General features: G+C 39.5%; 1 protein-coding gene across 1 annotated transcript in view; it reads right to left on the bottom strand.

The window, feature by feature from the left end:
* Window positions 1–240: 240 nt before the first annotated feature.
* Window positions 241–26909, bottom strand: part of DHX29 (DExH-box helicase 29) — a gene marked incomplete at both ends in the record, with an annotated part of 59635 nt that continues 32966 nt past the window's right edge. Inside the window, 15 exons of the mRNA XM_080702949.1 lie at window positions 241–299; window positions 3452–3548; window positions 5088–5219; window positions 6451–6753; window positions 8930–9023; window positions 9636–9772; window positions 11808–12032; window positions 12792–12867; window positions 12948–13076; window positions 18771–18859; window positions 21206–21290; window positions 22822–22939; window positions 23072–23216; window positions 25265–25405; window positions 25988–26164. Of these exons, the coding sequence (XP_080559075.1) occupies window positions 241–299; window positions 3452–3548; window positions 5088–5219; window positions 6451–6753; window positions 8930–9023; window positions 9636–9772; window positions 11808–12032; window positions 12792–12867; window positions 12948–13076; window positions 18771–18859; window positions 21206–21290; window positions 22822–22939; window positions 23072–23216; window positions 25265–25405; window positions 25988–26164 (2007 nt within the window). The remainder of the gene's footprint in view (window positions 300–3451; window positions 3549–5087; window positions 5220–6450; window positions 6754–8929; window positions 9024–9635; window positions 9773–11807; window positions 12033–12791; window positions 12868–12947; window positions 13077–18770; window positions 18860–21205; window positions 21291–22821; window positions 22940–23071; window positions 23217–25264; window positions 25406–25987; window positions 26165–26909) is intronic.

Raw genomic sequence — 26909 nt, forward strand, 5'->3', positions numbered from 1 at the left:
AAGATACCAAAGAGTTTATTGTAAATGTAGTGGCAAATACACTGAGAATAATCATCATTAAAAAGGAACTAGAAAATTACACATGTTCAAAGTATGTGCTTTTTCCTTTCAACCTTTAGGTTAATGGCTAGTACCAACATTTCAGGTAATGAAATATTTGACAAGATGGTCCATTTTCACATAATTTCATGATTTTATCTTCATCGTAGTTTTTAAAGCAGTTGACCATGAATTTCAGGATCAATTGTTAGAATTCTCTGTTTTTATCAATTCTGTAATGATCTGTAGAATTTTGTCATCTGAATGAAAGAAACAAAAACCCATGAATAAATTCTACATTGGCTAATTTTACAACATATATACATATAATCAAGAGGTATACTTCATCAAAATATTCTCTTAAATAAGAATATAAAATTGAAAAAAAGAATATAAAGTTGATTCCAGCAATATTCATTGTAATGCTAGAGATGCTTATAAAATATTTATTATAGAATAAACATTATACTATTATTATAGTTATACCATTCCTACTTCAACAAAAAGTTAACATTTTGAAAATATTTGAGTATACAGAGGCTAAGACCTAAAGAGACAAAGTGATGTAAATGGTTTCTTTTTCATAAGGCACTGGGGATGGAACCCAGGGGTATTCTACCTCTGAGCTACACCCACAGCCCTATCTTTTATTCTTTTATAGTTGAAATAGGGTCTCACTGAGTTGCAGGGGGCCTCAATAAGTAGCTGAGGCTCTTTCTGCGAACGGTGATCCTCCAGTCTCAACCTCTCAAATGTAGGGATTACAAGCGTGTGCCACTATGTCCAACAAGGTGCCGTTTCTTTAAAGGTCCTTTAGGACAAGAAGTTTCCCAACTTTTTCTCCTGGTAGAAATGTGTTGCTGGGAGTGGTGGTGCACTCTTGTAATCCCGCACTTGAGAGACTGAGACAGGAGGATCGCACAGGTTCGAAGCCAGCCTCAGCTACTTAGTGAGGCTCTCAGCAACTTAGACCCTGTTCCCAAATAAAGTATAAAATAGGTCTGGGAGTATAGCAGGGAGGTAGAAAGTCCCTGGTTTCCACCCCCAGTACCATAAAAAAAGGGGGGGGGGCAAGATAAAAAGAACTATACTTGTTTTGGTCCAAAGGAATAAAAAAATTTCTAACAGGGAAGTACTCTACAGAGGTGTTAATTGGAGATCAACAGGCCTATCTACACAACAAAGGGATCAAATATCAATTGACTGACAAACAGGAAGAGAAGAGGCATTATTTGCTAAGGTGATTTTGTTAACAGATGTGTTTACTTCTAAACAGTTGCTCTGAAATGTGACTTTCTAAGAATCTCATAACCACTCATTTATAAAGTTGTAATTATCAGGGCTGCGACTAAATTCTGTATTTATAATGAATTTCAATTTCTCCCTTCCAAGTCAAAAATATATATCTTCTCTCTAGAGGTAATTTCTGCTTTCTCTTTTATGGTATTGAAAAGCACTGAAATAATTTAAAAAGTATTTTGCTTAATTTAACAGTTGAGGGTTGGTTTGTCTTTTATATAATGCAGTTCTTTTCTTTTTTGTGTGGTACTGGGGATTGAACCCAGGGCTACACACAGGCTAGGCATGTGCTCTCGCATTGAGCTATATCTCAGTCCTAATGCAATTTTTTTTAATGCTAAAGCTGTACTGCACAAGGCTGTTGAGACCTGATGTAAAAGTTTCCAGCAATACAGGAAAATACAGTTTAATGCTTGCACACTCATATTCAATTATACAAATAAAAATAGAGAATGAGACTTTAGTGTAGGAGCACTTATCAGTAGCTCCCCAACTTGTCTGACTGTGGGACTTAACTAGAGATACTTAGTTAAATATATCTATACTAACCCTCCTGACTAATTCTTTTTTCTTTTTTTTTTTTTGATGGTATTGGGGATGGAACCCAGGGGCCTTCTACCTCTGGGCTACACTCCCAGACCTATTTTTACACATTTTTATTTGGAAACAGGGTCTCTTAAGCCAGCGTGGTTGGCTTCGAACCTGCGCGATCCTCCTGTCTCAGCCTCCCAAGCGCGGGGATTAAAAGCGTGTGCCACCACGCCCAGCTCTGATTAATTCTTAACATTCAGGAATACCAAACTGAATTACTTCATGATGTGATGCTATAGGAAGAATATAGCACCATTTAGAAAACATTCTTTCCTTAAAACTTGATTCTAATTGAGCATCTAGATATAACTAGAAAATACAAAGATTAGAGAACATGTCAAATCAGAGCACATGGATGCAACCAACTGAACCATAAATATGGATATTCTATCAGAAAAACAACACATTATTTTTTGAAATAAACTGTACTTTAAAAAGGCCACTACCGGGGCCGTCAAGAGTGGGATCGGAACTTGCAATGTGGCATGCACAGAGAAATAGCACAGAAAATAAAATCCAGATGCTTTCCCTAATTAGCAAGAACTAGGAAGAAAGGGGTAACAGGAGGAGGTCGAGTAGTAGAAAGGGCCCTATTGAGAAGCAATTAAGGTGACCAATCGGAGGGGAGGGGATGGGGGAGGATGGAATCTTTTTAAAACTCATGAGGTACGTAAACAATTATATCAAAGATAATCACCAATTAAGCATGGGATCAAGGGAGGGGGAGGGTATGGGATGGGGATTGGATGAGGACTTATTGGATGATATGTGCTTGTATATCCTCTCAAGTCTTGTATTCCAAAGTGATGTATGATCATAAAAAAAATAATAAATTGCCACAAAAAAAGTAGAAGTAATAATATGGCCACAGGCTTCTCCTATAGAGATTAAGAGTTATGTTAATCTCTATAGGAGACTATCAGGATGATTTTTATGATTAGCAAGCTGGGGAAGTACCAGGCTAACTGGAACTCAGGTGTACACTTCAGATTTTCATTGAAGGATAATGTATTTATTTTATATGGATAAACAGTTTTGCATTTGGGAGAAATGCATGGTAGAGAGACATGCTGTATGGATAAACCTCAGAGAAAGTCTCCAATTCTTCTCATTTTTAAAATACTAAGATTATTAGTACAAACATTTTATATTTCTTTTTATTAGCCTTTTTTGATGAAATGGCCAGAAGTTTAGAAGCAAAGTTTAGAAAAGGTAGGAGTAAACTAAAAGACTCTTAAGTGAATAATTAAGTTATAAAGAATCACAAACTGTCTGAGTTTGATGGAATTCAGCATAAAATAAATTTTCTTAAGCTAATTCTTAGTCACATGAAATCTGTGACCTCAATGTGTTACAGGGTTGTCCAATGTTAAAATAAATCATGATGTCTAGAATCAATCTTTAAGACTTTCTTAGAAAAATTTTCAACACATTAATGTATGTATGTACACACACACACACACACACACACACATATACATCTGTATACTCTATTCCCCTTACATTATAATTAAATACTTACTTTCAAGGGACATCTTTGGATTTTCAAGCTTTTTTCTTAAAACAGAATCAATGAGAACTCTTAGCTGCTTGAAAATGACAGCTATTTTTACAGGAGCCTGTTGAGTAGATGACAAAGTTAATACAGGGGAGTTGAATGTGTTTAAATAAAGCTTACAGGATAAGCATATACACCTTATATCTTAACTGCCTTAGCGCATCTTGAGTTTTAATAACAAACATAATGGGGAAAACACTGGCAAATCACTTCTGCTAGTGAAGCTATTCAAACCTTATGAAATTTGATATCTCTTCCCAAAATAAAAGCAGTTATTAATCTTATATAACTCTGTGGTAGTCAAGAATGAAGTTTTGGGTGAGGTAAATTTTTAATAACTTTATTGAGGTACAACTTAAATAGTAAAAATGTACACTGTTCCAGTATTGGGAGACTGAGACAGGAGGATCACAGTTGGCGGATAGCCTCAGCTACTTAGTGAGGCTCTTTGCAACTCAGACCCTGTTTCAAAATAAAGAATAAAAAATAGGCCTGGGGGTGTAGCTTGAAAGTAGAATACCCCTGGGTTCCATCCCCAGTACCACAAAAGAAAAAGCATACATTGGTAAATGTCTAATTTCAATTATTTTTAGCAAATTTATAGTTGTGTAACCACCACTACAACCTAGTTATAAAATTTTCACCACTCCAGCTTCTTTGCATGAAACAAATTAATTTTTAAGTTACACACAGTTATCATGGTATAGCATAACACACTCTATATTGCTTGATTTACATTGGTTAATGTTGATGGGTCTACAGAAAAATAAAATTATTGCCAGAAATAAGCAAAGCTTGGGTTTAATTTCAAAGCTTGAATCTAATTTATAGAGAAGAATTTGACAATGTTTTAGAAACTATGATTCTGGGCTTTTGGTGGCCAAATGTTGTAAAATGAACATGAGTTTTGAGAACTTAAGTTTCAATCTTAAGATTGAATTTTGCTCTTCCAATAATCATGTAATCCAGAAAATTTCTTGATTTCTTTTAATTTCTTGTTCTTAACTGACTGTTTTTTTGCTTTTGTTTTAGTATTGGCAATTGACAGGGACATTATACCTGCAAGCTATAGCCCAGCCCTTTAAAAAATTTATTTTGAAACAGGGTCTCCCTAAGTTGTTGAAAGTCTCATTACATTGTTGAGGCTGTCCTCAAACCTGCAATCCTTCTGTCTCAGTCTTGCAAGTACTGAAACTACAGGCATATGCCATCATGCCCAGCTTGATTGTCTCTATAGAAAGGAAACTATAAAAGTAATCTAACAAAGTTTTTAGGAAATTATATTTGATAAAATCCATATAAAATTAACTTTTTTTGGTTTTTTTTTGCAGTACTGGGGATGGAACCCAAGGGCAATCTACCTCTGAGCTACACCTATAACCCTATTTTCTTATTCTTTATTTTAAAACAGTGTCTCACTGAGTTGCAAATCCTCTTGTCTCAGCCTCCCAAATGCAGGGCTTACAAACTGTGCCACCACACCCAGCTAAAATGAACTGTTAATATAACCAACACTTGGCAAGTTAATTATTACTGGTGACATATATATATATATTATAATAGCAATATAATTTTATTTTCAAGTTTAATAGATATATACCTGAAAATAGATCCAACCATCAACAGAAAGAAGACGTTCTCGGTGTTGAACTTCTATATCACCACCAAAAAGCAAAACTGGAAAAGGAGTTATTAAGGTTGTTTCCCTCAAATATACTCTGGCATACCTTATCTATATAAAACAAAAAAGGAGAAAAAACAACTTCACAGTCTAAAAACAAGAAATTCATGTATCTCAAGTATTTTTCTATAACTTATTACTCTATATTTTAAGTCATTCTTTATAGTCATGTTTTCATTCTCTTATGTGATGAATTTGTAAACTTTATAATCACTATTACTACGTGTGCATTAAAAGGCATTTAAAATATTTTCTGAAAGGCTCAAGTATGTACCTGGACCATAAATGAAACCATATATAAGCAATTTATAAAGATCGTATATTAAATACTAAAATAAAGTTATTATATTTCAGAGTTTCTGCTCTCTAGAGTAATGTTTACCTAGTCAATAATTTCTTATGTTTTACATTTAAGTTGGATATGTTGGGCACTTTAATGCTAGTTCTTGAAATTATGGATCTTTGTTACTTTATGAGGTAAGAAATATAATGACAGACTTTTAACTTATTAAATCCCAAGTTTTCAACTTTGTGAACATAATAAACATTCAAATATTATTTAAAGCTACCATAGGTGGTATATTTGTTGATAAATTTAAGTTATTATAGATATTCCACACATAAGATAATGGGACAAAATGGGTTAATAAAAGGAGAAATATATTTCAATTTGACATGCTCTTCTCATATTTCTCTGAAAATGAGTCGATATGAGATGAGTAACAAAAATCCAAAATAATGGAACACAAAAATATCATCTTAATTCCACCAGATGTTTAAAACAAGAAAATAGAATAGCAATACAGCTGTAATTTAAAAGGTTGTTTCGTGATTTAAAATATTTGCTATTCAATTATCTCAAGTGATACTGTGACTCCAACTAATGCTGATTTATCCACAGTGGTTCTACTCTAACCAACATTCCCCTTATTGAGAAATGGAACTTCTTTTTTTTCCTTGGAGATGATGCCTTTTAGTCAAATACTCAGGGAACTGATACATTATTAACCAATACCTATTTGCTATCACTGTCTTTATTCCAAGGAGAAAAAGTGAAAGGTTGGAGAAAATCTTAACTCTACTTATTAAATGAAACAGAAATGAGCATTATTATTATCACTTTTGGTTTGAGAAACTATGTGCATTTAGATTTCAAGTATGACCAATAAAGAATAGCTCAATTTGAGAACTAAATAAAATCCTTGTTGGGACATCCTAAATTGCTATGAATGACTTCTAGAATAACTTCCTGAAAACTAGAATTTAAGAAAGAATACTTTACCTTCTCCTGGTATAAGAGCCATCCATAAGTTTGTAAGTCACGATTTACTGAAGATGGATGTACTTGTGCTTTGCCTTGGGCTGTCTCCACAATGCAAGACAATTTTTCTGTAACATCCACTGACTTTGTATAGATTATCTTCCCCAAGTTGTCATACAGTCCAGCAGCCAACACAGCTTTAAGAAGGGCAATTTCTTGGAAGGAGAGGGTCTGTGAAGCTCTGTTTTCTTCCCAGCTGGTCAAAGTTGAGGAGGATGAAAATCCTGCTGCCTTAACCAACTTTATTAACTCCTGCTTTACATCCTAGGTTAGATTATGTTAAAAAGAAACACAATCATAATTTACTGGCAGTTTTATGTAATCTAAAATTGTGACCTATTTTTTTAATCTTCCATAGTCGTGATCAGCAAACTAGAAAAATTTCCAAATAATCTTGTAATTTATATTACTGTTTCCTATTAAAAGGTAGGATACCAAATTATTAAGTCAACTACAGACCCAAGGGTAGAGAAAAAAAATAATGGATAAGAATTACAGTAACCTATTCTCACCATCCTAAGATTTTAGATGTAAAACATAAAGTCTGTGAGAGCAATAAAAATGTCTCCCTAAATTTTTATTCTCTATATTTAATAGTATAGTATCTCTTTTTTTAAAGCATTATTTTATTTTATATTTTTTTGTATTAAGCCCAGGGGCATTCTACCTCTGAACTACACCACTAGCACTACTTATTTTTTAGTTTGAAACGGTCTCATTAAGTTGCTGAGGGCCTTGCTAAGTGCCAAGGCTAGCCACAAACCCATGAGTCTCCAGTCTCAGCCTCCCAAGTACTGGGATTACAGACATGCACCACCACAGCCAGTTTACTTCTTTATTTATTCGTTTTTACTCATTGAAGATAGCCATAGACTAACACCGAGAATTACAGAGGAATCTTGGTCTTACTCTATAAGTATGTACTTTTGCCTCTAGGAATCTCACCTTAATTTCCTAAAGAACTCCAATAAAGTTTATTATTGGCAGCCTCATTTAATTATAATTGTGACTTTAAAAAAAAATATTCCATGGTGTGATCAGCAAAACTACATCTGGAAGGATGAGTATTTTTCAAAGTATACAGGATACAAGTAATTAAAAGGTGATGTTTACATTTGGGATATACTTTAGGCTTTTGGTTTGGGATTAAACAGACTGATTCCAGGGGAGAAAAGACAAACATAGCTGCTGTGACACCACAGAGTTGGCAAAAGGATCTAAAACTTTATAGCTGGGGTGGTGGTGGTGGTGGGGTGAAGAAAAGGCTCAGAGAAAGAAGGCTGTGTGAGGCTCTTTGGACATTAGGTGGAAGCTGAGAAGAGACAAAGGAGAAAGGGCCAAATTGGAAGAAATAGTTATGTTTAGGTCAGCTAACTGGGATTTGCACATATTGAGCTCGGAGGTAGAATGCCCCTGGGTTCTATCCCCAGACCTACAAAAAAAAAAAAAAAAAAAAAAAAAAAAAAAGAAATACAGAACCAGGGATGGTGCTGCACACCTGTAATCCCAGTGTTTGGGAGGTCAAGACAGAATGATTGCGGGTTCAAGGATAAACTTAACAACACAGCAAGACTCTCAGCAACCCTCTTTCAAAAACAAAAAATAAGCCAGGTGTGGTGGCACAAGCCTGTAATCCTGGTACTTAGGAGGCTGAAACAGGAGGATCGCAGGCTTAAGGCTGGACCTGGCAATTTTGCAAGGATCTCAGCAACCTAACAAAAGCTGCTTCCAAAAAGTAAAAAATAAAAATAGGCTAGGGTGTGGCTGAGATATAGAATGCTCTTGGGTTCAATCCCCAGTACTACAGAAAACAAAAATAAAATAGGGTTGGGAGTATAGTTCAGAGGTGGAATGTAAGTCCAATCCCCAGTAAAAAAAACCAAACCAAACTAACCAACCAACCAGCCAAACCAAAAAACATAATAATCTGATGCCTTGGATTTACTTAAATCTACAGGGCAGACAGTGAAATAAAACAAGATTGAATATGTTGATTATTATGGACATGGGAAATGAGTACCTGGAAATTCATTATAGTTCTGTTTACTTGCTGGTGTATTTAAAATTTTCCATAATTGAAGAAAAATAAAAATGTAGATTATTCCCCTTTGGTTCATTAGAAATAAAGTGAAAGCAAACCTTAAAGAAGTTAGCTATCCTAATTCCCAATCTAGTGTTATTTCCATGAAATCATGCTGCCTTTTTAAGATCATTTCCTGAATATATTATTACTAAGAACTGTTTTAAGTCACTATGTAAATACAGACAGGTTACTGATTGGAAGAAACAACAAAACAAAAATTATAAACTTATTGACTCAACAACTGTTAATGAAATGCTTACTATGTGTCAAGCCCTATCCTAGGCGTTCTTCTTTTCAAAATAAGCCCAGTATAGTTACCTCCCTGACTATGAATTAAAGAGCTATGTTAAGAAATACCTCTAGGGTTAACAGTGATGTTCTATTAAGAAAGTTCCTCCGGCAATATGTGATTTCAGAACGATATCCTCCTTCCAGCCGTGCTTTCTTCCATCTGGATTAAAAAAATACATGAAGAAATCTCATCATGTTGTCTTTCCAAGCTTGATTTTTTAAAGATAGTAACCAAAGCAATATTTAACTAAATTATAATCATTTAAAGAGAAGGTCTTGCTTACTGCAGCAGCTACATTTATGCAAGACTTTCAAGTATAATACAGATTTTTTTCTGCTTATGTATCAAAATAAATTAGTTACTTCAAATATGAGAAATATACATATACAATAATACCAAGTACACTACTATTAAATTTTATAAGAAGTATAAAACTATGTCTCCCTAACATAATTATTATTTATTTTTGGTACTGGTAATTAAATCCAGTCCTTTAAAAAAAAAAATATATATATATATATTTGTTTGTTTTCAAAACAGGATATTGCTGGCTGAGAGTTTCCCCAAGTTGCTGAGGCTGTCTTAGAACCTTTGATTTTCTTGTCTCAGCCTCTCAAGTTCTCAAGTACTGGACATAATTATACTTTGACAGATGAACAACTAAAAAAAATTAAATCTTAAGTGTACAATTTTAATGACAAAGAAGATTTTTTAAAGAGCAAATAGCCTCAAGCCATTGGAATATTGATAATACCCCAATCGTTTCTTTACCCTAGGTATGCATTGTAGATAGTCAGGTGGTCTGAATCTGCCACAGCCAATGCGGACTTTGCAAGATCTGCTTCATCTTTCCGACCAATTGGTGTGGTAAAAGGAGACTTTTCAGTCATAACTGCTGCTAGTGTTGCCTATCAATAAATAATCAAATAATTTATCATTAAAGAAGTATAGACTGAAAGTTGATTTATTGAAAAAAAGCAAATCATAAAACAGTCAAAATTTAAGTGGCCTCTTTCTTATTTTTAACACAATTACCATGTTCTTCCTTGGATAACCTGCATTTTCACTTTATGTGGTTACTTTGTTTCATTTTATGAAATTAAATAACTGCATTTTTAGCTGGAGTGGTGGTGCACGTTTGTCATCCCAGTACTTGGCAAGTTGAAACAGGAGGATTGCGGTTCATGGACAGCCTCAGCTACTTAGGCCCTCCGCAACTTAGTAAGACTCTGTTTCAAAATAAAGAATAAAAAATTAGGCTAGGGGTGTAGCTCAGATGTAGAATGCCCATGAGTTCCATCCCTAGCACCACAAAAACAAAACAAAAAACTGCGTTCTTTATTTTTTCTTTATTTTTTTGGTTGTACTGGGGGTGGAACCCAGAGGCTTTTCTATCTGGGCTATACTCCCAGACCTATTTTGTATTTTATTTGCAAACAGGGTCTCACTAAGTTGCTGAGAGCCTCACAAAGTAGCTGAGGCTGGCTTTAAACCTGTGCGATTCTCCTATTTCAGTCTCCCAAGCACTGGGATTACAAGTGTGCGCCATCACGCCCTGCTATTCTTTATTTTTATATCATCTCTATGAAGTAGTAGCACTGAAAATGTGTATAAGTGATTTATAGTTTGTTAAGTAAGTAAAGGCAATCTCACAATCACAGTTCAGTTCTCTTAACTCCCACAGTGCTGAATTTCCACTGACTGCAATGCCCTTTATTTTTATTTTATTTTTGGTACTAGGGATTGAACTCGAGGACACTCTTAAGCTAAACCTCCAGCCCCTCTCCCCTTTTTTGTGGCACTGGGTATTGAACCCAGAGGCATTCTATCTCTGAACTAAGCCTCTAACCCGATTTTTAAATTTCTTATTTGGAAACAGGGTCTCACTAAATTACAGAGGGCCAAGTTTCCAAGAATGCCTTTGAATCTGCGATCTTCCCATCTCAGCCTCTAAAGTATTGGGATTATAAGCATGTGCCACCATGCCCAACGCACCAGCCTTATTTATTACTTGTTTATTTATAGTACTGGAGATTGAATAAACCTGGAGTGTTCTACCTCTGAGCTACACTCCCCAGCTCTCTATATTTTTTTAATTTTTGAAACAGAGTCTCACTAAGTTGCTAAACTGGTTGTCAACCTGCAATCTTTTTGTCTCAGCTTCCCATGCCAGGTTTATTATTTATTTTGAAACAGAGTATCTCTGTTGCTGAGGCTGGTCTCAAATATGCCACCCTCCTGTCTTATTAATTTTCCAAGTACTAGAATTATAGGCATGTGCCATTATCCCCATATGACTGCAATACCCTTTAAAAATAAATTTGACCACACAACCACCCATCTATTGTAGCTTTTCAGATGAACAATTCTAGTATCTATTTATTTCTTTTTTTGTGTAGTGCTAAGTTTAACCCTACAGGTTTGCATGGTAGGCAAGTGCTCCATTACTAAGCTATACTCCAACTTCATACCAAATTCTAATACTAAAGAAAAAGAGACTAAAATAATAAAATAGCCTTGATTTTGCCCATAAAGGCCACAGCTTGATAAAGCTGGAAAGGCAATGGAGGAATGTGTGCCCAATGATTCAGACAAATCTACAGAATTTGATAATTCTGTTAATCCTGACATAATTTGAGAAAATAGAACAATGATATTTACTGGCCCAGAGAAAGAGCACATATAGTTTTTGATTCTACTTCCCAAAGCATATCTATGTTGCTTAAAGCTTCCTTAGAATTATCTACCAGAAACTTAGTCAAATAAATATTTTAACTGGTTCATATGAGAGCAAGTCTAGATATGCCACATTTATAAAACTCTCTATATAAAAGTAAAAAAATTAAAAATTAAAAATTAAAGGTTAAAAATTGTTTCCAAACCCAGTAATTTCCCAGTCAAATGTTTAAAGTCAAGTAGCAGCAGTCCCGCTGTTTTACTTACCACTGGGTCAAGACAGCCAAATATGGCACCAAAAATAAGCATCTTGCCAATTTTGACATTCACAGGTAAAGCTGCCAGGTGTTGTCCCAGTGGAGTGAGTTTAGGTTCATTTAGTTCACAAGCTCCAATTTTTCTGAGTAAATTCATTGCGTTGCTGATTACTTGAAGCTGAGGAGGATCTAAGGCTTTGGAGAGGAAATCTTCAGGAGAACCAAGATTGCATTTCTGCAGATTGAAAAAGTGACAAAATTGGTGTGACCAGAAAGAATTAACACTGCTCAAAGAGGTTAGTATTGGAACTAGATTTTGAGTTCAGTAAAATCTTGAGCAACAAAGGTGTGTAAGGCTACCCTATTATTTTTCTTACAGTAGACTAGAAGAGTGTGTGTGGAGAGGGGGAGGGCAGCAGAGGTGGGCATAAGGATGAAATTTTCTAGTCTATAGTTAATTTCTTCATTATTGATTTTTAGAGAGTCAAAAATCCAAGACCAGAAGAGTTTTACAGATCTTGTAGTCTAGAAGTTCTTGGTCTAGGTCATAGCTTCTCAATCTTAGCACAACTGACATTTTGGGCTGGAGAGTTTTTTGTTTTAGGGAGTTGTCCTGTATTGTCAGATATTCACCAGAATCCCTCATCTCTACCTACTGGATACCATTTTCCCAGTTATGACAACCAAAAATGTCTCCAGACAACGTTATATGTCCCCTAAATGACCGCTGACAGTCAATGCTGCCCATCGTTGAGAACCACTGGTCTAGGTTATGATTCTGTATTTTAATCTATTAAGTATAAGTGCCATGGCAAAATCAAAGCACAGTGGATACAACTATAACAAGACAGAGGGGGGCATGTTTTTAAGAATTTTCAAGTGGAATACTTGAAAATTTAAAGCAACATGAGGCAAGATAAGTTTAAAGCTTCATTTTTTTTTTCCTAAAAAGTTGTAAGGAAGAACAAATTCATCTGAGTTCCTTTGGGATTACCATGATATGAAGACATAATTCTTCTAGAGGTACACGCAAAATTTCAGGAACAGAATAGTCCATAAAGCCTTCAAATCTGAAAAATAAGATCACATCTTATCAAGAATGCCACCCATTACTGATGGTGCATTTTAAATTTAGAGTGCGATGCCATACCTTTCTCTTGTGTATAGCCGAAAGCAGAAGCCATCTCTTACTCGCCCAGCTCTACCCTGGCGCTGCAGAGCACTAGCTTTACTGACAAAAGTTTCAACCAAAGAACTCATCTGGCTGCTTTCATGGTACCTACAGAAATGTTTTAGGAGAGATTATATAGATACTTCAGTTTCATCAAAATTGGAAAAAACTGGAAATATTTAACTCTTAAAACTAAGTTGAACATAGGCTATTTTAAAACAATGGACTTTTTACTATCAAATTAAAAGCTCTAGGAAAAGAAGAAAAAAAAAACCTATCTAATTTAAGCTTTCTCAAACTTATGTGAACAAGAAATCTCTTGTTTTAGTAGAATACCTATTAGTTATGCAACAAGAATTCTTGGAAATAATTTGGGCGTGCGGCTGTCAACATTAAAATTCAATATACCTGGGGGCCGGGTCGCGGGACCCTGGGCCCCGGGCCGAACTGCGCGTAGCACGCCAGACCCCTGGAGAAACCAGGCCCAGTAAGACGCTGGGTTCTGGGCGGGGGTCGTGGGCGGGGCACGCCAGATGGGGCCCGGGTCGCGGGACTCTGGGTCCCGGCCGAACTGCGCATAGCACGCCAGACCCCTGGAGAAACCAGGCCCAGTAAGATGCTGGGTTCTGGGCAGGGGTCGCGCGCGGGGCACGCCAGCTGGGGCCCGGGTCGCGGGACTCTGGGCCCTGGGCCGAACTGCAAGTAGCACGCCAGACCCCTGGAGAAACCGGGCCCAGAACAGAAAAAGATAAAGAAAAATATCGGAGAGGAGGTAAGAAAGCTGTTATGGATGCCTGGACACTGGAGATGCAGACAAAACTTATCTAAATGCACTGGAACTTATGGAAAAATTCTCCGTGAAAGAGGACTGCTATTTCTCTATATTGTTAAGAATCTCAGACATCACATATAAGGAGAGAGTTTAGCGGAGACCAAGGAGAAATGCGGTGTTGAAAGAGTTCTCCGCCAGCTGGGGCCCGGGTCGCGGGACTCTGGGCCCCGGGCCGAACTGCGAGTAGCACGCCAGACCCCTGGAGAAACCGGGCCCAGAACAGAAAAAGATAAAGAAAAATATTGGAGAGGAGGTAAGAAAGCCGTTATGGATGCCAGGACACTGGAGATGCAGACAAAACATATCTAAATGCACTGGAACTTAAGGAAAAATTCGCCGTGAAAGAGGACTGCTATTTCTCTATATTGTTAAGAATCTCAGACATCACATATAAGGAGAGAGTTTAGCGGAGACCAAGGAGAAATGCGGTGTTGAAAGAGTTCTCCACGATGGTGGTGGAGACTTGTATTCAGGAGAAGCAGAAACCGGATCTTACCAACTTTATTTTTTTGGAGAAATTACACCAAATGTCGAATGCTACCATCACGCATGCTTAGGAACACTGGACAACATTCAGAGTGGAAAAAGAGCCTGGGAAGGATTTGAAACGGTGGAGGCAGTGGCAATGCCAGTGGCCAATATTCGGGGGAGGCAGAGATCTGATACATTACACCTGGAACCTTTGAAATAATAACCACAGAGACAGTGATCGGAACCTGCTGAGGGGTTAGGCGGGCGCCGGGGCCAGTGGCCGACATCGGAGCTTGCTGTGAGGCAAGGCCACTACTGAGGCCTCCGTGGCCGGGATTGGAACCTGCAGAGGGGTTAGACCGATGCTGGGGCCAGCGAGGCCGGCATTGCAGCCTGCCATGAGGCAAGGCTTGTGCTAGGGCCTCCGAGGTCGGGTCCGGAACTTGCTGAGGGGTTAGGCCGGTGCTGGGGTCAGCGAGGCCGGCATCGGAGCCTGCCGTGAGGCAAGGCCAGTGTTGGGGCCCCCGAGGACGGGACCGGAGCCTGCTGAGGGGTTAGGCCAGTGCTGGGGCCAGCGAGGCTGGCATCAGAGCCTGCCATGAGGCAAGGCCAGTACTGGGGCCTCCGAGGCCAGGATAAGAGCCTGCCGAGGGGTTAGGCCGGTGCTGGGGCCAGTGACGCAGGCATCGGAGCCTGCCTTGAGGCATGACCAGTGCTGGGGCCTCCGAGGCCGGGATAGGAGCCTGCCGAGGAGTTAGGCCGGTGCTGGGGCCAGCGAGGCCGGTATCGGAGCCTGCCGTGAGGCAAGGCCGGTACTGGGGCCTCCGAGGCCAGGATAAGAGCCTGCTGAAGGGTTAGGCCGGTGCTGGGGCCAGCGAGGCCGGCATCGGAGCCTGCCTTGAGGCATGACCAGTGCTGGGGCCTCCGAGGCCGGCATCGGAGCCTGCCGAGGGATTAGGCCGGTGCTGGGGCCAGTGAGGCCGGCATCGGAGCCTGCCTTGAGGCAAGGCCGGTACTGGGACCTCCGAGGCCAGGATAAGAGCCTGCCGAGGGGTTAGGCCGGTGCTGGGGCCGGTGAGGCCGGCATCGGAGCCTGCCTTGAGGCATGACCAGAGCTGGGGCCTCCGAGGCCGGGATCGGAGCCTGCCGAGGGGTTAGACCGGCGCTGGGGCCAGTGAGGCCAGCATCGGAGCCTGCCGTGAGGCATGGCCAGTGCTGGGGCCTCCGAGGCCGGGATCGGAGCCTGCCGAGGGGTTAGGCTGGTGCTGGGGCCTCTGAGGCCAGGATAAGAGCCTGCCGAGGGGTTAGGCCGGTGCTGGGGCCAGCGAGGCCGGTATCGGAGCCTGCCGTGAGGCAAGGCCGGTACTGGGGCCTCCGAGGCCAGGATAAGAGCCTGCCGAGGGGTTAGGCCGGTGCTGGGGCCAGCGAGGCCGGCATCGGAGCCTGCCTTGAGGCATGACCAGTGCTGGGGCCTCTGAGGCCGGGATAGGAGCCTGCCGAGGGGTTAGGCCGGTGCTGGGGCCAGCGAGGCCGGTATCGGAGCCTGCCGTGAGGCAAGGCCGGTACTGGGGCCTCCGAGGCCAGGATAAGAGCCTGCCGAGGGGTTAGGCCGGCGCTGGGGCCAGTGAGGCCGGCATCGGAGCCTGCCGTGAGGCATGACCAGTGCTGGGGCCTCCGAGGCCGGGATCGGAGCTTGCCGAGGGGTTAGGCTGGTGCTGGGGCCTCTGAGGCCAGGATAAGAGCCTGCCGAGGGGTTAGGCCGGTGCTGGGGCCAGCGAGGCCGGTATTGGAGCCTGCCGTGAGGCAAGGCCGGTACTGGGGCCTCCGAGGCCAGGATAAGAGCCTGCAGAGGGGTTAGGCCGGTGCTGGGGCCAGCGAGGCTGGCATCGGAGCCTGCCTTGAGGCATGACCAGTGCTGGGGCCTCCGAGGCCGGCATCGGAGCCTGCCGAGGGGTTAGGCTGGTGCTGGGGCCAGTGAGGCCGGCATCGGAGCCTGCCTTGAGGCAAGGCCAGTACTGGGACCTCCGAGGCCAGGATAAGAGCCTGCCGAGGGTTTAGGCCGGTGATGGGGCCGGTGAGGCCGGCATCGGAGCCTGCCTTGAGGCATGACCAGAGCTGGGGCCTCCGAGGCCAGGATCGGAGCCTGCCGAGGGGTTAGGCCGGTGCTGGGGCCAGTGAGGCTGGCATCGGAGTCTGCCGTGAGGCATGACCAGTGCTGGGGCCTCCGAGGCCGGGATCGGAGCCTGCCGAGGGGTTAGGCTGGTGCTGGGGCCTCTGAGGCCAGGATAAGAGCCTGCCGAGGGGTTAGGCCGGTGCTGGGGCCAGCGAGGCCGGTATCGGAGCCTGCCGTGAGGCAAGGCTGGTACTGGGGCCTCCAAGGCCAGGATAAGAGCCTGCCGAGGGGTTAGGCCGGTGCTGGGGCCAGCGAGGCTGGCATCGGAGCCTGCCTTGAGGCATGACCAGTGCTGGGGCCTCCGAGGCCGGGATCGGAGCCTGCCGAGGGGTTAGGCCGGTGCTGGGGCCAGCGAGGCCGGCATCGGAGCCTGCCTTGAGGCATGACCAACATTGGGGCCTCCGAGGCTGGGATCGGAGCCTGCCAAGGGGTTAGGCTGGTGCTGGGGCCAACGAGGTCGGCATTTGAGCTTGCCGAGGGGTTAGGCCGGTGCTGGGGCCTCCGAGGCCGGGATTGGAATCCTGCCAAGGGGTTTGACCAGTGCAGGGGCCAATGGCCAGCATCGGAGCCTGGCGTGAGGCAAGTTCACTCCTGCGGCCTCCAAGGCCGGGACCAAAGCCAGCTTAGGGGTTAGACCGGTTCAGGGGCCAGCGAGACCAGAACTGGGGCCTCCCATGAGGCAAGGCCGCTGCTTGAGCCAGCGAGGTCTGGATCAGTCCACTGAGTAGCCAGGCCACTACTGGGACCATCAAGAGTGGGATTGGTACTTGCAACGCAGCATGCACAGAGAAATATCGCAGAAAATATAAATCAGACGCTTCTCTTAATCAGCAATAACTAGGAGGAAAAGGGCAACAGGAAGAGGTTGAGCTATAGAAAGGGCCCTATAGTGAAGCAACTAATGTGACCAATCAGAGGGTATGTAATACTGGAGGACGGAGCCTCTTTAAAACGCAGGAGGTACATAAACAAATGTATCAAAGTAAATCACCAAAGAAGTGTGGGATGGAGGGAGGGGGAGGGAATGGGATGGGGGCTGGAGGAGGGCTAATTGGATGATGTGTGCTTGTATATCCTCTCAAGTCTTGTACTCTAATGTGATTGATGTATGACTACAATGCACCAATTTAAAAAATAAATTAATTAAAAAAAATTCAATATACCTTTTTTAAGATACAGATAAGCCCTGAAAACATTTCCTCTAAAGGTATAATCAAGAACATGTATATGGGGGGGCACTGGAGATTGAACCCAGAGACATTCTACCTCCAAGTTATATCCTCAGCCCCATTTTATTTCTTATGTGGAAATAGGGTCTCACTATATTGCTGAGAGCCTCACTAAGTTGCCGAGGCTGGCTTTGAATCTGTGATCTTCCTGTCTGGACCTCCCAAGTACTGGGATTACAAGTGTGTGGCACCATGCCTGGCTCCTAAGAACTTATTTTTAAATATTCAAATATTACTATAGTTTGCTAATACTGGGGACATTGTATATATGTTATAATAAAAATGTCCTCATCTATTTATATAATATAAGCATCAAAATATTTATACAGTAGAATCTTTTTTTGTTGAAGATTCAGTTAAGGTTACCGTTACGTTCTAGTTACCGTAACAGGCACCTTCAATTAGAAAAATTTCACTTTACTTGCTTACATATAAGAAAATTAAAGGTTAAGGCCGGGCATGGTGGTGCACGTTTGTAATCCCAGCACTTGGGAGGTGGAGACTGGAGGATCGCGGTTCGCAGACAGCCTCAGCTACTTAGCAACGCCCTTAGCAACTCAGACTCTTTTTCAAAGACTAAAAAGTATAAAAAATAGGGCTGGGGCTGTAGCTCGGAGGTAAAATGTCCCTGGGTTCCATACCCAGCACCACACACACACAAAAATAAATAAAATTAAAGGTTAGAAAGGTTATTTTTTTCATCTAGATTATAGATCAGAGATTTAAATCCAGCTCTGACTCCAAAACTCATGTTCTTTTATTATCTCAGAAATAATGCTTTTGTTAATTTATTTTTAAAACAAAAAATCTGTAACTTTTATTAGCATTTTCCTAAAAATAACAATACACTGACATTACTTATGATAAAACATATTATAAGAAACTCTGACATTTATTCTGAGACATTTTAAAGTTTCTTGTAGTTTTTCTAAGGCTTTCTGCCTTAGAATTAAGGCAGAAATTAATTAATTAATTAATTGAACAGAATTTAAACCTTTGGGATTTTCCCTATATGATTCAGCAATTTCTCCTAAAAATTCAGAGCACCAAACTCTTCCCAGGTTAAAAATATTTTGACTTGAGGAATCCAAACTTACTTATTTTCTTTTGTTCTTCCAGTATCAATTACAAATACAACATCTGGAATAGTGATACCGGTCTCTGCAATATTTGTTGCTAAAACAATCTGAAAATAAACAAACAGCTAAAACATTTAAACAACTTTTAGTAATATATCATTTAGTAATATATCTTTGACTTGAACTGACAAATTTTTATTTACTTAAAAATTTTTGTTTGTTTATGTTGCCCAGGGTGGTCACAAACTCATGGGCTCAAGTGATCTTCCTGCTTCAGCCTCCTGAATAGCTGGGACTACAGGGATGCACTACTACACTTAACAGAGCTGATAACTCTGTGTGTGTGTTTGTGTGTGTGTGTGTGTGTGTGTGTGCACGCGCATGCGCGCTACTTACTAGGGGATTAAATCCAGAGGTGTTCTACCTCTGAGACACACTCCTGGCCCTATTTTATTTTTTATTTTGAAACATGGTCTCACTAAGTTGCTTATGGCCTTGTTAAGCCCTTGAACCTGTGATCCTATCTGAGCATCCCAAGTATTGGGTTTACAGGCGTGTGCCACCATGCCTGGCTCACAGCTGATGAATTTTTAGAAGTGAACTTCAATTTCACTCATGAAAACTTCTATTTTACTTATCATTTTATAATTTTAATTTTCTTTAGTTTTTTCAGCTCAGCTTATTAAAGTTATAGATTTTTATTACATAAAAAGCATCATTTCTCTATTTCTAGTGAATCATCTTAAAAATAAAAGAATAAAATAATTAAAATGGGAAACAGGGTCAGAGAATGGAGACAGCTCAGTATAACTCTTCACAATTAATAGAAGACAAAAAAATAGCTGTTTACTGAAAAGAACCAGGTTACTGTTCTGGCTTTTTGAGATTGGGCAAATCACTTTGTTTATGGGCCTTAATGACCTCAACTATAAATCAGCAGGTTATAAACAGATGAATTTCTAAGCTCTAAAATTTCTAGTTCTGAAATGCTTAACAGTGATCACTGAATAATGTCATCCTCTGTATTTTTGATGCTATTGAATCTTTGGAGATAAAATACAGGAAATTCTGGGTCAAATCAAATAAATATTGCTCTTATTTCTACTGTATATCTCAACATTGAGTGACTGCTTCTTATTCACTTATCCTAGGAAATGGAACTCAGATTATTAAGAGCAAAAAAGAACCAATGTGATCATTCTATTTTAGCAGTATTCAGTTATTTTTGCTAAAAGGTAGAACTCTTTATAACACAAATCTCACAGGGAAGTCCAAATGTTGAAGAAATGTTGAAGAGCACAACCTCAGGACCTCTGTAGTTCTCAGGGTACAGTTAGAAAACCATCAGTTTGAGCCAGGCATGGTGGCACATGCTTGTAATCCTAGTACTCAGGAAGCAGAAACAAGAGGATTGTAGGTTCAAAGCCATCCTTGACAATTTAGCAAGGTTATCAGCAACCTAGTGAGACCCTGTTTCCAAATAAGAAATAAAATTGGTCTGGGGGTATAGCTCAGGAAAAAATGCCTCTGGATTCAATTACCAGTACCACAAAAAAATAAATAGATAGATGGATAGACAGATAAAGAAAACCTTCAGTTTAATCCAACCCCTAAAGAGTGAGGTTAAGCAGGACCCAAAGGCTACACAGATGTGGCAGTGTAGAGATTTGAACATAGGCCTCCCACTTTTCAGTCAGGCTCTTTCCAACAGCTCTATGTTCCACATTTCCTACACTGTGCTTCTTTTCTTTCCCCATCTGAGAGAGGAGTTAATGTCAGAAACTCTTTGCCAAGAGTTTCATTCAGAACCCTGAACAGAGGAGACTGAAAATACTGAGATTATTTCCATAAACCCAATGTTCTATGTACTATAAAAATAATCAGGAATGAATAGCCTTATGAACAAGAATCCACTCAGGACTCAAACAGCCCCTGACATCCAACCTCCTTCATGTCTTCCTGGGAAAAAGTAGTGACTTTTATTACAAACAACATCCATGCGATACTTTCAACCACCTTCCCCCCTAAAATTCATGTCCCTTTGATGACACATAAGTATTCCAATGCTTGATTTTTTTTTTTTTTTTTTTTGTGGCCCTCGGGACTGAACCCAGGTGCATTCTACCTCTGAGCTACACCCTTAGCTCTATTCTTTATTCCTTATTTTGAAACAGGGTCTCACTAAGTTGCAGAGGGCCTCATAAATAGCTGAGGCTGTCTGTGAGCCTGCAATCCTTCTGTCTCAACCTCCCAAGTACTGGGATCACAAGCCTATGCTATGCTATGTCACCTCACCCAGCCCCAATGCTCAATACTGGATTCATTTCTGAATCGACTGGAGCACCTGAAGTCTACGAATTAAAAGAAATTTTATAACTTTGATGATAAAAAGTCATAACGCTTCCAAAAACTAGCCTTATGTGGATAGTACACATTTGATATACTGAATTTACCTTCCTGACTCCTGGAGGAGGAAGTGTGAATGCTGCAGCTTGATCTTGAGTTGAAAGAATAGAATGCAGAGCTATCACTTTATATCTGAAAGTTAAAATCATAGTTCTTAGCAAGAGTTTCTCTTTAGAAGACACTGCAAAGAATAACAAAGTTTATTTGCATGTAGAAAGCAACATTAACATTTTTATTATGAAAAAATTTAAATAGTGCACAGAACAGTTTAATAAAATCTCATATAAGTATCCCTTTTCTGAAATACTTGGGATGAGAAGTGTTTTAGATCTTGGAGCATTTTGAATTCAGAACTTTTATATCACAGTTTAAAAAACTGATAGCAGCAATAAACTACATCAGAAAAGGTAAATAGCAGATTCAGTATATATGGGTGATAACAATATAGTTGGAGTTTTCTTTCTGTCTGTGTGTGTGTGCGTGTGTGTGTGTGTGTGTACTGGGATTGAACTCAGAAGTATTTACCTCTAAGCCACACCCCAGCCCTATTATTTATTTATTTATTTATTTATTTATTTATTTATTTATTTTTGTGGTGTTGGGGATTGAAATCAGGGGCATTCTACCTCTGAGCTATACTCCCAGTCCTATTTTTTTTTTCCCCCTCAGTATTGGGGATGGAACCCAGGGGCATTCTACCTCCAAGTGATACCCCAGCCCTATTAATGCTAGGATTATAAGTGTATGCCACCATGCCTGGCTCCTATTTTTTATTCTTTATTTTGAAACAGGGTCTCACTAAGTTGTGGAGGGCCTAAGTAGCTGGAGGCTGACTGAGAACCCGGATCCTTCTGTTTCAGGCTCTTAAGTACTAGGATTATAAGTGTGTACCACCATACCGGCTTATTTTTAATCTTGAAACAAGGACTCACTAAATTGCTGAGGGTGGCTTTGACTGCAATCTTCCGGTCTCAGCCTCCCAAGTACTGGAATCACAGGTGTGTACTATCATGCCCAGCTTATGTTTTTTGAAATAGGGCCTAGAGGTTGCTGAGAGTCTCACTATGTTGCTAAGGCTGCCCTCAAACCTACGATCCTTCTATCTCAGCCTCACAAATACTGAAATTATAGGTGTGTGCTACCATACCCAGTTTGTTGGGGTTTTCTAAGATTTAGTAAGTTTGGAGAGGGAAGTCACCACCTTATACTTAACCACAGGATTCTTTCTGCCTTTCATATTAAGAAAATAGAACAAATACAGATATAGTACCTAAAATTTTTTTACAAGATATAATAATAGTAATGTTTAAAAAATGTAAATAAGTTTACTATATATATTTGTGTGTGTGTGTGTGGTACTGGGGATTAAGCGGAGGGGCATTCTATCTCCTTGCTACACCCCAAACTTGGTTTTATTTTTATTTTGAAACAAGGTCCCTTTAAGTTGATGAGAATCTTATTACTTGCTGAGACTGGCCTTCAACGTGAAATCCTCTTGTTTCAGCCTCCCAAGTACTGGGATTTTAAGCGTGCACCACCATACCCAGCTCATCATTTATAATTTGAAATAAAGGTAAAAAGACTCTAAAAACTCTGATCATGAGTTGTATAAATATTTTTCTATTTTAGAATTATCAGGAATAAAATGAAAAGTTGTAGTTACCGTTCAGAATAAAATCTTCTATCACTTGATAAGAGATCATACAGCTGTTGAATATGAGCAAGGCCTGGTAAAAAGATCAATACTGCTCCTTCAATATTTCTGAACTGGGGACTTTTGTCTGAAAAATTTTAAAAAGATACAATACTCAAAATAATATAAGAAACAACATATAAAATATTAATAAAATATCTCTAGTTAGTATAAGTATTTTATTAAAACAAATAGCAACAGATTAGAAGTACAAATATACCTAAATATACAAGAAGTTCCAAAACGAGATCCAGGTTGATTTTATAAGGATTCATGTACAGAATAGCATGTTGAGTGCGGTTGCTATATTTTTGGTAAAATGGATTTAAATCAGCACTTGCTCCAGTCTGAATTGGGATGTGTTCCTAGAAGAAACACAACCAGAGAAAGCTCAACAAAACATTTAAGTATTTTTATAAGACAAAGAAGAAAAGAAGGAAGTATGTACATCTATTCAAATCTAGTTTTCTCATTGTCACCACTATGATTTTTTTAAAATACAAAAGTGTACACAAAGCACATTTTTCTTCTCTCCTCTTTCTTTCTTTTTTTATGGTATTGAGGATCGAACCCAGAGACATTCTACCTCCAAGCTATATTGCCAGCCCAGCCCTTTGTAATTGTTATTATTATTATTATTTTAAACAGGGTCTTGCTAAGTTGCTAAAGGTTTTACAAAGTTTCTGAGGCTGGTCTGAAACCTCTGATCTTCCTGTCTCAGCCTCCTAAGTACTGGGATTCAGGTGTGTACCCCTATGCCTGGCTTGCAAAAGTAACATTTTGAAAAGTGAAAAAAGAATAAGATTTCAAGTCTTTTGACAATTTAATTTTATCCAGTTCTTAAGAATAACAAAACCTGCTGGGCATTGTGTTACATGCCTATAACCCCAGTGTTTGGGAGGCTGAGACAGGAAGATTACATGCTCAAGACCAGAATAAAAACCTAGAGAAACACTGTTACAAAACAAAACAAAAGGCTGGGAGTATGCCTGTGCATTCATTCTCCAGCCTCAGCTACTTAGCAAGGCCCTTTGCAATTCAATGAGACCGTTTCAAAATAAAGAATAAAAAATAGGGCTGGGGGTGTAGCTCAGAGGTAGAATGCCCAATGGGTTCTATCCTCAGTACTGGAAAAAAAAAAAAGATAAAGTAACTGTGCAGTTTGGATATATGTATGAAATACAAATGAAATATCACAGAGGTAATGGAAATGCTGGATCTAATACTATAGTCTAAGATGAAGTTTTGTAATATTTATAAAAACACATAAATAACTCTCTAGGAAGAACTCTGCTTTGTCCTAAACAGTTTCACTAGTGATCTAATGATAGGCTCCAGTCAGGTCAGAGGCTCCTAAGAAAACCAATGGCAAAGATCTAGATTTTGCACCTACACCATACTGATCACCTATAGTAACAGACAAAGTAGAGAAAATCACTATAAACACTCCTCAGTAATTGTTCACTGCTATAAAACTTTTATAAAAGTTGCTTATTTGTATGGTCTTTGTTTTATTTATTTTGTTTTATTTATTTAATTAATTATTTATTTATTTTTGTGATACTGGGAATGGAACCTAGGGGCTTTTCTACCTCTGGGCTATACTCCCAGACCTATTTTATATTTTATTTATTTGGAAACAGGGTCTTACTAAGTTGCTGAGAGCCTCACTAAGTAGCTGAGGCTGGCTTCGAACCTGTGCAGTCCTCCTGTCTCAGCTTCCCAAGTGGAGGGATTATAAGTGTATGCCACCATGCTTGGCATATGGTCTTTGTTTTATATGTGTATCTAAATGCTCCAAATAAGGTAAGAAGATAATTAAAATATCTCAAAAGAAATACTATAGTCTAAGAAACTAAGATTAAAGAAATGATCTTTAAAATTTTCTTATACACTATTCCTCTTCTACCAAATTATACCTAAATTCACTGTTAGCTATACAATTTAAAAACTGTCAAGGAAAATTATACCATAAATTTCATTACAGGATCTCTTTCAAAATATATTTTCTCCCTCTTTTACCAGGAATTGAATCCAGGGGCGCTCTACCATTGAGCCATACCCCTAGCCCTTTTTATGTTGAGACCAGTTTTTGCTAAGTTGCCAAAGTTGGCCTTGAATTTGTGATCCACCTGCCTCAGCTTTCTGGATTTGCTCAGATTATAGGTCTCAGATTATAGGCCTATGCCACCATGCCTAGATCAAACTATTTTATTTAATTTTTTGGCACTGGGGGTTCAACCTAGGGAATGGGAAAGAGGGCTCTACAACTGAGCTATTCCCCCAGCCCTTTATATTTTTTATTTTTAAAAAGGTTGTTACTAAGTTACTGCTTGTTGGGCTCAACCTGAGAGTCTCCGGTCTCAATTTCCCAAGTCCTTGGATTACAGGTGTGGCAAAATATTTTATTTACCTGATACTTTTTTATTCCTCCAGCTTTGCCTGTAACATTAATGGTTATTTCTTCTTCTTCCTCCAGAAATTTCTGACAATATTCTGAGTCTTTTTCCAGTACAAAGCCTGTTTCTTCTATTATATCTTCAAGATGAAAAACCTGTATAGAGTAAGGCGTACAGACTGGTAAATTCAAATTTATTTCAGTAAATATTATCACCTTTTGAATGTCACCAAACCAATTTAGATTACAATTTTTTGTTTTTGGTATTTAGGAATGAAGAAATTGGTTAATATAGATGGGTCTGTTGCTAAAGTCTCAGGGCAAATTATACTATGATGTGTTTTTTAAAATGTGAAAACAGTTAAAAGAGTAAACTTAATTAGCTGAACTAAAGGGAAACATTAAGAAAAGGCAGAAAAGAAGCCTCACAGCCCACCCTAAATTTGAGGGTGGGTTAAAAAAAAGAGTTCCTTAAAGTTGAGTAGGCACTCTCACTCTGGATATAATGATCTTGATGTGGAAACAAGTTTATGTCTTGTAGTCCTCAGATCTGTGGTCACAACCCTCCTTCCACCCTATCCACCCACTGACAAAGGAGCACCAGCCTCATGATTCTCAAGCCTGTCTCCAGGTCCTTTCTTGACCTGCAGAACCTGAGAAATAGTAAGAGACCACGTTCTGGGGAAACTCTGGAGTGAATGAATCTTTGGCTTACACATACACTACAGAAAAACTTACCTCAACAGGATAACTTCTTCCTGAAATTCTGAGAATAGGACAGTGTGTGAAATATGTAGAAAACTTTTCACTGTCCACAGTAGCACTCATTAGAATCAAGTGTAGATCAGAACGCTTTTGTAAAATTTCTTTCAAGATAACTAGTAGAAAATCTGACTGGACACTTCGTTCATGAACCTAATGTAAAGGCAATACAAAAGTTAATCATATATAAGGTCTAATAAGAGGCTTAAAAAAATCTGACCACCAAATATACAAAAGTTAATTGACTTAAATGTATATTCAGTACATGTGAAGGGAGCTGTAGCAGATCTTCAGAATTGAAAATAATGTCATTTTCTAAAATTGAAGCCAGTGAAAATTATCATACAATGAATACCAATAATCACAATAATAAGACTACCCTAGCATATGGTTTGGAAATCAGACCAGATGTGGTTGATAAAATTAGGTTATGTTCCAAATTACACTTGGGACTAAGAGTGACTCCTAAATCTCTGCCACTACTATAAAATTGTACTGTAACTACTATACAAGGTAGTTTTTTTTTGTGTGTGTGTGTGGTACTGGGGTTCCTGGAAGCCCTTCTACCTTAAGGCTACACTCCCAGACCTATTTTATTTTTTTATTTGGAAACAGGGTCTCTTAAGCCAGCTGAGGCTGGCTTCGAACCTGCACGATCCTCCTGTCTCCGTCTCCCAAGCACGGGAATTACAAGCGTGCGCCACCACGCCTGGCCATATACAAGGTAGTTTATCCACTATGTATACAAAATGAGGTGGACTGGTAGGAATTTGGTAAGGTTTTTTTTTTTTTTTTTTTTTTTTGTCAGTACTAAGGATGGAACCCAGGGGCATTCTACTTCCAAGCTACACCCCCAGGCCTATTTTTTATTCTTTATTTTGAAACAAGATCTCACTGA

Source organism: Muscardinus avellanarius (genome assembly GCF_963383645.1).
Source record: "Muscardinus avellanarius genome assembly, chromosome: 1".
Classification (NCBI taxonomy): Eukaryota; Metazoa; Chordata; class Mammalia; order Rodentia; family Gliridae; genus Muscardinus; species Muscardinus avellanarius.